This window comes from Thermothelomyces thermophilus, chromosome 1 (genome assembly GCF_000226095.1).
Source record: "Thermothelomyces thermophilus ATCC 42464 chromosome 1, complete sequence".
NCBI classification, from domain to species: domain Eukaryota; kingdom Fungi; phylum Ascomycota; class Sordariomycetes; order Sordariales; family Chaetomiaceae; genus Thermothelomyces; species Thermothelomyces thermophilus.
Genome location: NC_016472.1, coordinates 5,867,730 through 5,881,034, shown reverse-complemented (window position 1 = coordinate 5,881,034; position 13,305 = coordinate 5,867,730). Strand labels below are relative to the sequence as shown.

Here is a 13,305-nt window from a genome sequence, read left to right as displayed (position 1 = left end):
CCCTATCTCGTTTGTCTACCGATTTTAGGTAGCTTTGGGATACCGTATATTCTAAAGTTCCTTTAGATCCGTCCTTGCTAGCCGATTTCGGGTTGGTTTCTGGTCTGTCGCTTTCGGTCGATTAGGGTTCCTCTAGTAGAACTGCTAAAGTTTCTCAGGGCAATTTAGGTTCTTAATAGGTTCCTATAAGTTATCTTCTAGTCTAAAATCAAGCTATTTAACCAGATATTGTAGTTTTCTATTAATAACTCGTGAATCTAAGATTTCTTCAATATCTTATTCTTCCTCTTCGTCTTCTACTTCGATATTTGTAACGACTTTGGCGTTCTTTGGCGCTGGCTCTAAGAGTGAAATATAAAAAACGTCTGTCTGTAGTTATATAGATAATAGTAACAATAGTCGATAGTTAGATGTCGAGATTTGCTCTTTAATAATAAATGGTCCTAATTTTTTGAAGTCTAGCTTCTCGCTTAGTCGTTTGGTTCGTAGGTGTCGTGAGATTAGGTAAACTTTGTCTCCCCTCTCTAGGCGAGGTCCCTCGAGCCTGTGTTTGTCGTAGTAGTTCTTTATCCTTGTTTTGACAAACTCGAGTTCCTTTTTGAGCTTTTCATGTAGTGCGTGCATTTGTTCTGCTTTGACTGCTGCTCTCGGCACTATGATCTCTAGTCCTTGTCTAAGGTTTGCTTTATATCTGTAGTTCGCGAAGAATGGTGTGACCTTGGTCGTTTCTGTTAGCGTTGTGTTGTAAGCGAGCTATACTATTGGTAATAGTATGACCTAGTTGTCTTGTTGGTAGTTAATGTAAGAACGGAGATACTATTTGACGATTTAGTTTAATTGCTCCGTTTGTCTGTCGGTCTATAAGTGATATGCTATTGACAGTTTGCTATTAATGCCTAATCGTTATATTAACGCTTGCCAGAATTTTGATGCGAATTTGGTGTCTCTGTCGGTAATCTATTCTCGTGGCCAAGCATATACTAATATAACTTACTAATAGATTATATCTACTAACTATTCTACTATCTAGGACTCCTTATAGGGAAAGAAATATACCTATTTAGTTAGGCGATCTACTATAGTAAGGATGCTGTTATAGACTACTCCTGTAGCTATATCCTTAGATTCTAGCAGCTTCGTGATAAAGTCTATCGTAACCGAACTCTATGGTTTATCAGGTGTTAGCAGTAGCTAAAGTAGCCTATACGGCTTATATCATGCCATTTTGCTTCGGTTGTAGATATCGTAGCTTTGTATAACTTCCTTGACTTATACCGTTAACTATAGAAAGTCGTAGTGTTTCTTGACTTGTGCGACAGTTTTCGTAACTCTTTTATATCCTCCGAGTTTCGACTTATAGAGTTCTCGAATCATTCGTAGCTATTAATCCCTGTTATAGATATATGCTTTGCCTTAGTACTAGAGTTTCCTATCTCTTTCTTTCACTTCGTTAGGTACTAGTAGTCCGGGTGCTGCTTGATACTGTGCCTTGTTAATCCTTTCTTCTCGAAAGATTACGCAACATTCTAGGAATAAGTCAAGTGGATCATCTTCCACGGGTATCTACGTTTCGTGATATAACGTCCTGTCTATTCGTTCCTTGAATAATGGTAGCGTTATTTCCATTCGTCCTTCTATATGACCCGTTCGTTAGCTTAAGATGTCTGCTCGTGCGTTTTCCTTGCCCTTCTTATAGCAGATCTCAAAGTTAAATTCCGTAAGGAATTCTGCCTATTGTATTTGTCGTCTATTAAGCTCCTTTGTTGTTATAAAGTATCGCAGGTTCTTATAATCTATATATACTTATACTAGTTTGATCGTATTACTAAGGTATAGTCGCTATTCCTTAAAAGCTTTGACAATTGTAAGTAGTTCCTTGTTATAGATCGGATAATTAAGATGTAGTCTATCGAGCTTCTTTGAAAAGAAGGCTATAGGATATAGCTTTCCTTATCCATCTCGTTATCCTAATTGTCCTCTGATGGCGTAGTCTAAAGCGTCCGTTTCTACCTCAAATGGCCTCTTAGGGTCCGGCAGTACTAGTACTAGGTCTTTAGTAATGGCGTTACAAATCTATATAAATGCTTACTTATGTTATCCTTCCTATTGGAATTTAGTATTCTTCTTAGTAAGTTTGTATAAAGGTTGTACAATCGCTCTAAAGTTCCTAATAAACATTTGGTAGAAGTTTACAAATCTGATAAAGCTTTGTACTTCTATGACTATCGTTAGTTATGGCTAATTCTTGATAGCTTTAACCTTTGAAGGTTCTATCCGAATTTGTCCTAGGGATATTTCGTACCCTAAAAACACCATTTTCCGAACAAGGAATTCGCTCTTTTCCTTGTTAACTGATAGCTTGTACGCGTGTAGCGCGTCTAGCACTACTCTTACGTGCTTCTAGTATTCGTCTATTGTCTTGGAGAAGATAAGTATATCGTCGAGATAATATACCGCAAATTTGTCGAGAAAGGGTTGGATAGCTTAATTAATCAGGGCTTAGAACGTTACTAGCGCGTTTGTAAGTCCGAATGGCATAACGAGGTACTTATAGTAGCTATAGGGTGTCCTAAAGGCTGTTTTCCACTTGTCGCCTTCTTTAATCTATATATAGTTATAGGCCGATAGTAAGTCAAGACACGTAAAATATTAGGCTCTTACTAACTAATCTTAGAGCTGTAAGATTAGTAGTAACGGGTATTAGTTTTTCACGGTCTATTTATTAAGTTACTAATAGTTAACATATAACTATAGCTTTCCGTCTTTCTTTAGCATAAATAGGATTAGGTAGCCTGCTAGCAATATTAACAGGCAGATATATCCTCTTTAAAGGTTTTCCTCTAAATATCGCTTAAGTTCTTTATTCTATGTCTAGCTTGTATAGTAAATCTTAAAGAACTTTAATCGTGCTCCTTCCTTAAGCTTGATCTCGTAATCCTATAGGCCGTATTCTGGTAGCCCTTCTAGATATTTTGGTTCAAATGCTAGGTGTCCTTCGTATTCCTTCGGTACTTCCCTAGTCTTGTCTCGTCTCTCGGTTTTCTGATAGTATACGAACTTGGTTCTGTCTATAGCGATGCTAGCGATTTCTCCTATCTCGACCTACTGCTCTAGTTATAGTGCTCTATACTTATTAATAGAGAGAATAGCTATTAATGGTTTAGCTCGTTCCTCCTATTATAGCGTCGGTATTGTTTTGCTACTTCTTCTAGAGTCTATAGTAGTCTGTCTACCACTACCTGTCTCTTACGGTAGATCTGTAGGACATGCCTTTCCTCGAGCATCGTCCTCTTGCGATCCTTATATGCTCCCTATCTTGCTAGTCGAATATAACTCTATTTAGGGTTATAGGTAGCTACTATTCTTCTAGCTAATGTCTAGGTTATAATCTTCATACTATAGTAACCCTAGTATTATGTCTTTATTATTGCTTATATCTACGATACTAAATATGACTACTATAGTCTTTCCTACTATAGTGATATCGATCGGTTTGGTTTCCTTATATACCTATTACATTGGAAATAGTCCTTTGACTATGCTATGCTTCTACTTCATTCTCTAGGGTATCTATAGCTAATTTACAAACGTTAGCAAAATTAGGTTTATCTCTGCTCTACTGTCTACTAGTACAAGCATTTCGTGCTGTTTCTATTGTGTTGTTATCTATAGTTGCTTGTCTTGCCGCCGTCGTCTAAAGATTGCGGCGATTTCCTATATTTTTGCTGGGAGGTCTCGATATAGTGGTCTCTTATGGCAGTTCCTCCTATACTACGCTACCACTTGTCGCTATACAGTCGTTAATGGTTTCCAGGCCCCTCAAAGGGCCCTAACCTGTTTCCTAGGTTAGTGCTAACCTCTTTAGTCGTTCGGCTAATAGCAGCTTTATCTATCGTGCTCATTTTCGTAAGCCATTAGGTGCTTATAGCTTCTTACTATTAGGTCTATTCTGCTTTCCGTCATACATACCATAGCTTTATCTGAAGCTCCCGAATTCGTAACTTTTTTTTGTCTATATAGTAGAGGCAATCGTTGTTCTAGCATAAGTCCTATATATCTTGTCCTGTTCCGCAGTACCTAGGCTAGGCCCGTTTTAGAACTATCGTAATGCCTTCTAGACTCTGGTCTTTAATCTTCTAGAGCAATTTGGCCGCTCTATTTCCTATATTGTAGACTTACTCTACCAGGCATAAGCTTCTATCCTCATTTCCTTGTCAGGTCGGCCAGTAGTTGTTCTCGAATTTGTCGTAGAAGTGGTATCGGCATTCGTATGCCACACATTGGAACTAGGGTACTTGTATATGTGCCTCGTGTCGAGGGTATAATTGCATAGCGTTGCCTAGGAGGTATTAGAATTCTCTCCTAAATCCTTCCCACTGTACGTAGACTGTAGGTACTCTAATGCTAAGGTAGGAGTATTTCTTCTAGTAGCTTTCCCATATATGCTTGTCTTTTCTGTAGTTCGTGTATATAAACTAATATTCTAGGTTCCATACGTCGTTACTAAGTTGCTAATCGTCAAAGTACTTGGTATAGCTATTAGGTCTATTATATACTATAAGCTATTCTCCTTTAATAGTTTCTATAATACGTTAGAGTTCCCTCGTCTTGTCCCTTATCTTATCGCTTTGCTAGGCAAGTTAAGTCAAACATTTATCCTATTTATATAATTCCGTATTAAGCCAGAAAACTTCGTTATAGTACCCTTCGATTCGTTCCTAGAGGAATAGAACATTAGGTCCGGGTCTTTTAGTTCCTTAGGTATCGGTCGTCTACAATCTATCCCGCCTCTATATAATTGTAAAACCCTACTATCTCAAGGCTAAAAGAGTCAAAATTGGTAGTACGTACTCTCCTACTATGTCCTATTTAGCGAGACCTATCTCTAGGTTTATAGTGACTAGTTCGGAGTATAGTACTTGTCTGTCTTCTCTATTACTGTCGTGTCTAAAACTATCTATATCGCTGTCCTTGTCTTTATAGCTTGTAGCTACTACTTCGGTAACGTTCTTAGTAGTTTCGTCAATGTCTGCGATTTCTTTTCTAGGGACTAGCTTCTATTCTTTCTTTAGGCTTCGGCATTCTCGCTTATAGTGCCCTTTCTTTCTGCAGTTATAGTAGGTAACATTAGACTTGTCTTTGGTCGTCTTCTTCCGGTCCTGCTTCTACGCTACGTCTATATCTATAGCTCTAGGGTGCGTCCCGTACGAAGTACTGACGTACGTTTGCTTTTTCTTATCATTAGCCTTAACTATAGTTCTATTCATTTGACCTTATTTCTACTACTCTTATATATAGAGCCGATTATTAATTCTAATGGCCTATATAATATATTTGTCCAAAGTCTTAGGCTGATTGTACTTATATAGCTTGTCTTTAACCTTTTCCTTTAGGCCATTATAGAATAATTGCATTAATACCTCGTCGTTAAGTTAGGACTTAAACATGTCCTGTCTAAACTATATAGTATAGGAGGCTACTGACTTGGTCTATCAGAGATTGGCGAGTCTTTCTTACATATAAATTTTCTCGTCTTTATCGCTAAAAACCTTCTAAAGCTCTTCTTCAAAGCGGTTATAAGATCGGAAGACTGCCTATATAAACACGTCTTAGTTGTCTTTATCTTCCTTAGTAAGATAGTCGTTCTATATAGGCTCGAACTATCTAAGTACCTTGCCCTCTAGTCTCGTAGCTATATAAAGGACTTTAGCTTTTTTATCTAGAAACTTGTTATTATTAAGCCGAAAGTAAGATTAGAGGTTAGTTAAGAATCCTATAAGATCTTCCTTAGTTCCTCTATATTTACCAGGTAGTTCAATCTTAATACGGCTCGCTTTGACGGTTTCGAGCGTCTCGATTTTAGTATAGGCCTCGTTAATCAATTTCTATAAGTACTTTTCGCCGTTCTCGAGTTCCTTAATTTGAGCTTAAGCAGCCTTATCTCTCTAGTCCAACTCCTAGATCCGCTACTAGAGTTGACCAAGCTAGGCAAGCAATTGTTCGGCCGTAACGTTAGTAGCCATGTCGATGTCAAGGTCAAAGTCACCTCCGTTCTAAACCATAATAGAACAAAGGGAGTAGTAACAACGTATGACAAACCTAGCTTAGACTTCTTCTAAAAGGGTTCAGACGAAGGTAGATTGAGTAGGATAGGTAGGCAGGTCGTCTAAGGGATTCGGTAAAGCCAAAGGGTTTATAATAACACTTAGAATTATCTCTTACAGTAATTAGCAATGCTTGGTATAAGTACTGTGATTGTGATTGTTACTACTGGTGAACTCCTAGAGTTTGCTAGAGTCCGGTGGAACGAGTGACTATATACAATTCCCTGTCCTTCCTCCTTGAGTCTTGATCGTGCGATTGCTATTATAGTCCTGCGATTGTTACCTAAGTGCTTATCTTGATCGAAGTGCGATCACTGCGATCACTTTCTGATTGGTCCTTAGGTCTTGTGGTTCCTGATTGGTCTTGTGCGTCTTGCTAGGTTGCCTTATATAGCCAAATCGTGACAGATATTATATTAGATAGCTTACTAGAAAGCGACATTAAAGTTATAAATCTAATACTATAAATTAACTCCTAAATACTTAGCTACATTAAGACTAATTATATATTATGTTATAACTATTATATGGAGTATTATAATAGATAGCGTAAATATAGAGCAAAGCACCTAGATAATCCTCCTAATAAGGTTAATATCCTTCTTCCTATATACTTTTATAGCTTTATAAAGTTTAGGATCTATAATATATACTAACTAGCATTATAGCTATTCTATCTACTTACTAATATCTATAATATATATAATATCTTTATAAAAGGAGTCTTATAATTATACAAATTTAGCTATAATAGCTATATTAGAAGATATCAAATCTATAGATATTAAAGGTAATAATCCTTCTATAAGTTACTCCTAAGAAGCTAAGATAAGGTTATCTCTAGCTTACTTATAGGTTAGGTACTACAGAACTTCTAGATTTAGCTTATAGTCACTATCAAGGTTAACAAATCCCCATATATTAGCAAATTTAGCCTATAACTATAGTTCGATATACTATAAGTTCTAGGAACTAGGCCCTATAAGGTATATAGAAGTCTTGACTAAGATCTTAAACATAATAGACATATCGTCGAAAGTATATTAAAGCAAGGTAAGAGAGTTTATAATAGAAGAAGCTACTACTAATATTAAAGATACATCGGTAGAAGAGTAGTCAAGGCGCTAGGCTTATAACTACCAAACGTAGTGATAAGCTTCCGGGAGCGTTGAAAGCAGTCTCTAGTAGGTGGCTGTACGAAGGAAAGAGTGCCTTTGTTGAACTATCTATAAAGGAGACAAAACGACTGATATTTATAGACAAAGGAACTGGCCAAAGCGTTGAATAGCCTTATACAGCTGTGGCAAACGTGTGGCTAATACGCTTGGAAGCTCTACAGCTTCTGACATAGAGTGAACACTTAGCTTTGGTGCTCTTATCTGCTATAACTCTGCTAAGGGTAACATAGACGTCTCAAAGGAGAGGCTTAATTACGCACCTTATTAGGGTGCGTATCGTCCGGTGTTTCTGTTACGGCCATCACGTCACGCCAACAACTCAGACACATCGACGGATGTCACAGCTGATCAGGGTGGTTTACTACCATCTGGTTGCTTGATCTTTCATTCATGCATCGACCTAATATTGGTCAATTCATAACGATTTGCTGTTGTGCCTATTAATAGCAGCAGAGGTCCCCTTTCATCGGCTTGCTGGTTCAAACTGTCGAATCTCGATTGATTATCAGTCATGGGAAGGTAGTCAGCAGCTTTGGATAGTTCTTGGCTTCGGCCTGCAAGTCGGTGTAGATGCGGCCTGCATCGTCGTCGGCCAGGCTTTTCATTCTCTTCTCGTCCTCCTCCTCGAGCATCTCCATCTCCTCGGCAGGCTCGGCCTTGCCCTCCTCCTGGTCCTCCTTCTGCGGTTCCAGCGCCTTGTCCGTTCCCGACGACTCTCCAATCAGCAAGAACTGCGTGTTTACATAGTCCAGGTGCTTCGGCTGCGTCGGAACCCAGCGGAGAGAGCGGAACTCCTCGAGCAGCCTGCGATCGACATTAGTCGCCTCAACCAGAAGAGATACGCGGATCCTAGATATTTTGGGAGGTTAAGGGCAGGAGAGAGAAGAAAAGAAAGGGAAAAAAAAAAGGGGGGGTGGGTGGAGGGGGTGAAGATGACAGTACGGGACACTCACTCCTTGGGATAGTCGGGCCCCTTGGGCAAGCGGGCGTTGGCCGGGCCGGGGTACTCTGGGTTCTTGGTGCTGATGATGAAACTTCCGCGCTCCTTGAGGCCGAGCTCGCGCTGGATCTCGCCCGGCTGGCTGTCGCTGCTGCCGCTGCCGCTGTCGGGATGGGGCAGGGTCAACAGGTAGACGAGATGGCTGGCGCGGCCGGTGGTGGTGATGGCGTAGACGCCCTCGGCGACGGGGGTGGCGGCGGGCACGTGGCGGGTGCCGGCCGTCTTGGTCTCGTAGTCGCCCGACGGGGCCAGGAACTCGTCGCGCAGCTGGTCAAGCGAGGCGCCCGCCTTCTCGACGAAGGCCACCCAGCGGTCCCGCCCCGTACGCGGTAGCGTTTTCTTGGGCACCAGCAGCAGCCGGGCCTTGGCCGCCTCCCCGAGGGGCGCGCCCCCCTCCTTCTCGCCGCTCTGGTCGCCCTCGTCGCCCTCGTCGCCGCGGCCCCACTTCAGATCGGCGTGGCGGTCGATCGGCCGCAGCAGAATGTAGGTGCGGGCAATGTCGGAGACGGATGACGGGTCGTCGACGTTGACGCGGCCGCGGAAGAAGAAGTAGATGACGCCCTTCTCCAGGATGCTCGATGGGGTGTCGTCGTGGGCTTGCGGCCTCTCCCCCTGACTCTTGCTTTCGCCCTCAGCCTCTTCCTTTCCCCCCTCGTCCTTGTCCTCCTCCTTCTTGGCCCGCTTGGGACTGGGCGGTTTGGTGTGTTCCTCGGGCTCCGTCTTGTGCTTGGTTCCTGGCTCCGCTTCCTCGGCGAGACGTGCTCCCGAGGGTTGTTTGTCCTGGTTCTTGGCCGCTGATCTTGTCGTCGTCGTCATCTTTTTTCCCGGCCTCCAACTGCAGTCGCGAGAGGGCAATATCGTGTTGAGTTAGCTGCTCGGCGTATGTTGTAATTATAATACATGCGCTTGCGTTGTCCCAGGTGATATGATAATCATGGTTCACTCGGCAATTGCAGTAATTAAGCGACGTTAAAGAAAGGGTGCGGCTAACCTGCGTGATGTCATAGATGATGATGGAGCACGTATGCATCTCATGTCCTGCCAGGTAGGGATTACAAAACAATACGTCTGCTGTACATAATCCGTACATACCTACCTATTCGTCCGAGTGGCTGGAAGATGCAGCATTACACAAACACAACCCCAGAAGGGATCCTGAGGCGCCCTAGCATACGTATCATATAATTATGTATGCATGTCTCTGGTAGTATGCCGATTCGCCGCCAAACAATTAAGAAGATCAGGTGAATGCTCTAATTAACACGATGAACAACAACAAAGGTCGTTGTGAGCTGAAGCTCAAGTCTTTGGTTCTATACCACATGTGCTACGTGTAATATGTTCTGATCATGAAGAGGAAAGAAAAACGAAACGGGGGAAAAAAAGTACGGGGGAAAACGTAAAGAGAAAATAGAAAATACACAAAAAAGTGTGCAAGCCGTCCCGAGGTATGCATGCACCCCTTCGTCACTCCGTGTCTAGCAAAAGAAAAGCAGCAGAAAGCCTCACCACACACACACACAAAGACATGCCACAACACCACACACACAATCCAATCCCAAATCAGATTCCGGATTCATGAATGCTCCCCGAGGGCTCCGTGCTCCCGCATTATCTTGTCCTCGAAGCCGCGCCAGTGCCGTTCCGGGACGGCGAGGGCCCGCATCAGGTGGCGAAACTCTCTCGCGCGCCGCTCGCCCGGGTCCTCCGCGCTCAGGTGGCGGGCGCTCTCCGGCCGTAGCAGCCGCTGCAGCAAGGCGACGGCCAGGGCGGCGGCGAAGCGGGGGTCGGACCGGACGACGGCGGCCTCGGCGATGGTGCCGCAGATGACGAGCCAGCCGAGGATCAGGTCGGGGTCGACGGAGCCGTCCATGATGCGGAACTCCATCGTGCGCGGGTTGCGGCGCGCCCGCTCGTCCTCCTCCCCGAAGGCGCTAAAGTTGAAGCCCAGCCGCCGGTGCATCTTCTCGGGCCCCGAGAGCAGCCGGCCCAGCTCGAGGTGCGAGCCCGCCTTCCAGATCTCGGCGAGCGCGGCGACCTCCCTCGCCCGCGCGGCCCGCGACTCCGTCGACGCCCTCGGGCTGCTGCTGCTGCAGCGGACGACGGCGTCCGCTATCTGCTTGTCCGGGATGGTGATGGTGACGGCCGTCGCTAAGTCCTTCTCCTCCTCCTTCGTCTCTTGAGTGGCGGCACCATCCTCTTCTTCTAGCCGCCTGGCAAGCCGGCTGCGCTGGCGCAAGGCGAACCCCCAGGTGTACGTGTTGTCAAAATTGGGCGAGCTCGGGTCCCGGATGCTGCGCAGGGTCGGCTCGGCGGCCCAGAGGAGCGAGCCGAGCCGCTGGAGGGTGGGCAGGGACCAGGGGCGGCCGTCCATGCGGCCGAGGTGGACGTGGACCTCGCAGGAGCAGTTGGCGGCGAGGCGGTGGCGCGAGGCGAGGGCGGCCAGGACGGTGCGCATGCGGGCGCGCGTGGCCGGGTCGGCGAGGCGCATCCGGGGCGAGCAGATCTCGACGGGGACCCAGACGTACCGGCCGCGCCCCCGCGCCCTCTCGCCCTCCAGCGGCACCGCCGAGTTGGCCTTCTTGACCACCCACCCGGAAGCCCAGAGCTCCTTCTCCTCGACGCCCCGCCGCCGCAGCGAGTGCAGCGTCGCCGCCTCCTCGCCCGCCTCGCGGATCGTCTGCGCCACGCAGTCGTGCGCCTGCTCGAGACACCCCGGCTCGTCCGCCGCGCCGCCGCATCGCGCCTCCACCACCGGCCGCCCGTCCCCGGGCTCCGGGTCCCCCGTCCCCGGCACCAGCAGCGGAAACAACAGCTTCCACTCGAGAGCCACCGAGATGTCCCAGGCATTGTCGACCTCGGCCGCCTGGATGGCCGCCCCTGCTGCTTCCGGTGCTGGTGCTGGTGCTGATACCGAACCTGGCGCTGGCGCTGGAGCTTGTGCTTGTGCTTCCACTCGCGTTGGCGCTGTTGCTGCTGTTGCTGCTGCTACTGCTGCGGCTGGCGGTAATAATGGTGGTGGTAGTAGTGGTCGTGGTGGTGCAGCTGGCGGCAAATCCGTCGTCGTCGTCGTCGTTGTCGCCTCTGCTGTCGCCGTCACCGTCAGCTCCGCCACGTCGGCTTTCCGGCAGCCGGGATTGGCCGGGGCGGTCTTGGTTGTCTCTCGGCTCTGCCGATCATCGTCGAGCACGAAGGGCGCCATCCTCCGCGCCGAGAGTCTTCGGACGATCGCGCGGACGAGCAGCGGAAGGGCCCATAACCCGGCCAGCTTGAGCCCGAGCAGGAAGAGGACGGGCGGCGGCCGGCGCCCCGAGACGCCGCTGTTGGTGCTCCCTGACGCTATCATCCCGCGTCGGCCCGACGATACTGATGCTGATGCTGATGCTGATGCTGCTGACGCTGCTGACGCTGCTGACGCTGCGCCCCCTCCTCCGCAGTAAGGGATCGCGAATCTCTCCTCAGCCGAGCGCCCGAGCCCGTGGTCAGACGCACATGGGCGGCGGGGGGAACGGGAATCCGGTTCGCTCCGAAGTTGGACGACAGATAGCCGAGAACCCCATGCTCCCCAGCGCGCCGGGTTTCCAAGAAATAACTAATTAACGTTAGTTTGTACTGTAGTCGGGTGTATATACAACACTAAAATTATGCTGGGCCTACACTACACCAAATACCGTACAACTACGCTAGTGGGGAAAGAGAAGAGGGATGAGGGACGGGAGACTTACTCTAGTCAGTTAGCGAGCATCAGCGCCGCGCCCGAGCCGACCATCCATCATCTGCTTCCGCCATTACCACCACTACCACCACTACCACCAACTCCCTCACACCAACTTACCAGCACCCCCCCGGGCCCCCGCACGCGACAGGCGCGCCCAGCCTGCGGTTGGGCTCTTGGCGCGGCCCATACCCCAGCGCCCCCAATCCCCCCCTTGCTTCAGGCTCGTTCGGGCAGCACGGACAATTGCGCTGCATTCCAGACCACTGCTGCATGGTTAGGTGCATGTTCCCATGCATGCATGGCAGGCTCATCAGCAGACAAGCAAGCAGCGCCCTCTCCCCCTCTCCCCGGGGCATCTGAATCAAGGGTCTGCAAGATGCCGCCGCCAACAGATTGGCACATGCGCCGCCATGAACGGCCGCCCGTTCGCTCGCCAACTAGCCCGACACCCCGGTCCGTCGGAAACCACCCTCTCATCCCTCCCACCCCACCCCCTTGCCTCCCCCCACTCTCGACTTGTAACAGAAACCAATGCAAAAAAAAAAAAAAAAAAAAAAAGTTACCTGACTTTGATCTCTACGACGTGTAGAGATGTTGCTTCGAGGCCCGAAGCAGGCGCCGGGTGAAGAGGGGGGATGGGCTCCGCATTCGAATGATCGTGCTTACCGCAGACAGGTTTCGTATTCAAGTGGGTTACATACAAAGAGTGTACTTCATACGGATTAGTTCGTTAGACTAAATCCTTCTTAGTGTCCATGTACGGAGTACTGCTGTCGGGTTCGTGTACACTAGTGTAAGCAACGTCGGGAAGACGCCCCCGGGGTGGGTGGGGGCCCACATGACCACGCCGACAGCCGACAAAGTGCTGTGTGGTTGCTGCTGCTGCTGCTGCTTTGGGTGGCTGGTTCCCATTGTGGTCGAATGGGGCTCGACGTGCCTGCCCATCCCCAACCACGGTTCCTGCACCCGAACCTTGGTTGGCTAGTGTATACTAGTTGGGTTTCTTTCCCCCACACTCTGGGCCCTGGCTCTTCTCTTTCTGGGTCCTGTTTTTGCCGAGAAAGGGAAGGAGGGGTGAGGGGGGTGGTAGAAAAGACCCCCCGGGTAAAGACAAGTCCGAGGAGACTCGCGCAGTCCCGAGTGAGCTGGGCAAAAAAGGGGAGAGGACGCACGATAGCTGAGTTGTAGAAACCATGATCAGCCGGCATATCCGCTGACCTAAATGTGGTAAGCAATCAAAGAATCGTGTGCCATTGGAAGACAACAGCTTCATGTGTGACGAGGCTCGCGTCGTGGGGGGGGAGG

The 13,305-nt window shown here is 47.6% G+C and overlaps 2 protein-coding genes across 2 annotated transcripts; both read right to left on the bottom strand.

Annotated features, from left to right (window-relative positions):
• Positions 1–7,620: 7,620 nt before the first annotated feature.
• Positions 7,621–9,420, bottom strand: MYCTH_2297179 (uncharacterized protein). Its single transcript, XM_003659723.1, has 2 exons — positions 8,236–9,420; positions 7,621–8,086 (listed from the first exon to the last, which is right to left on the bottom strand). Exons 1-2 carry the CDS (start codon positions 9,096–9,098, stop codon positions 7,792–7,794), a joined length of 1,158 nt encoding a protein of 385 aa, XP_003659771.1. The 5' UTR covers positions 9,099–9,420; the 3' UTR covers positions 7,621–7,791.
• A 280-nt stretch (positions 9,421–9,700) lies between these two features.
• Positions 9,701–11,777, bottom strand: MYCTH_2297177 (uncharacterized protein). Its single transcript, XM_003659722.1, has one exon. It carries the CDS (start codon positions 11,626–11,628, stop codon positions 9,859–9,861), a length of 1,770 nt encoding a protein of 589 aa, XP_003659770.1. The 5' UTR covers positions 11,629–11,777; the 3' UTR covers positions 9,701–9,858.
• Between the last annotated feature and the right edge of the window lie 1,528 nt (positions 11,778–13,305).

Coding starts and splice junctions, on each gene's coding strand:
- MYCTH_2297179 (XM_003659723.1), bottom strand. CDS start 9,098: ATGACGACGACGACAAGATCAGCGGCCAAGAACCAGGACAAACAACCC. Junction 8,087..8,235: donor GGGCCCGACTATCCCAAGGA/GTGAGTGTCCCG, acceptor TGTCGATCGCAG/GCTGCTCGAGGAGTTCCGCT.
- MYCTH_2297177 (XM_003659722.1), bottom strand. CDS start 11,628: ATGATAGCGTCAGGGAGCACCAACAGCGGCGTCTCGGGGCGCCGGCCG.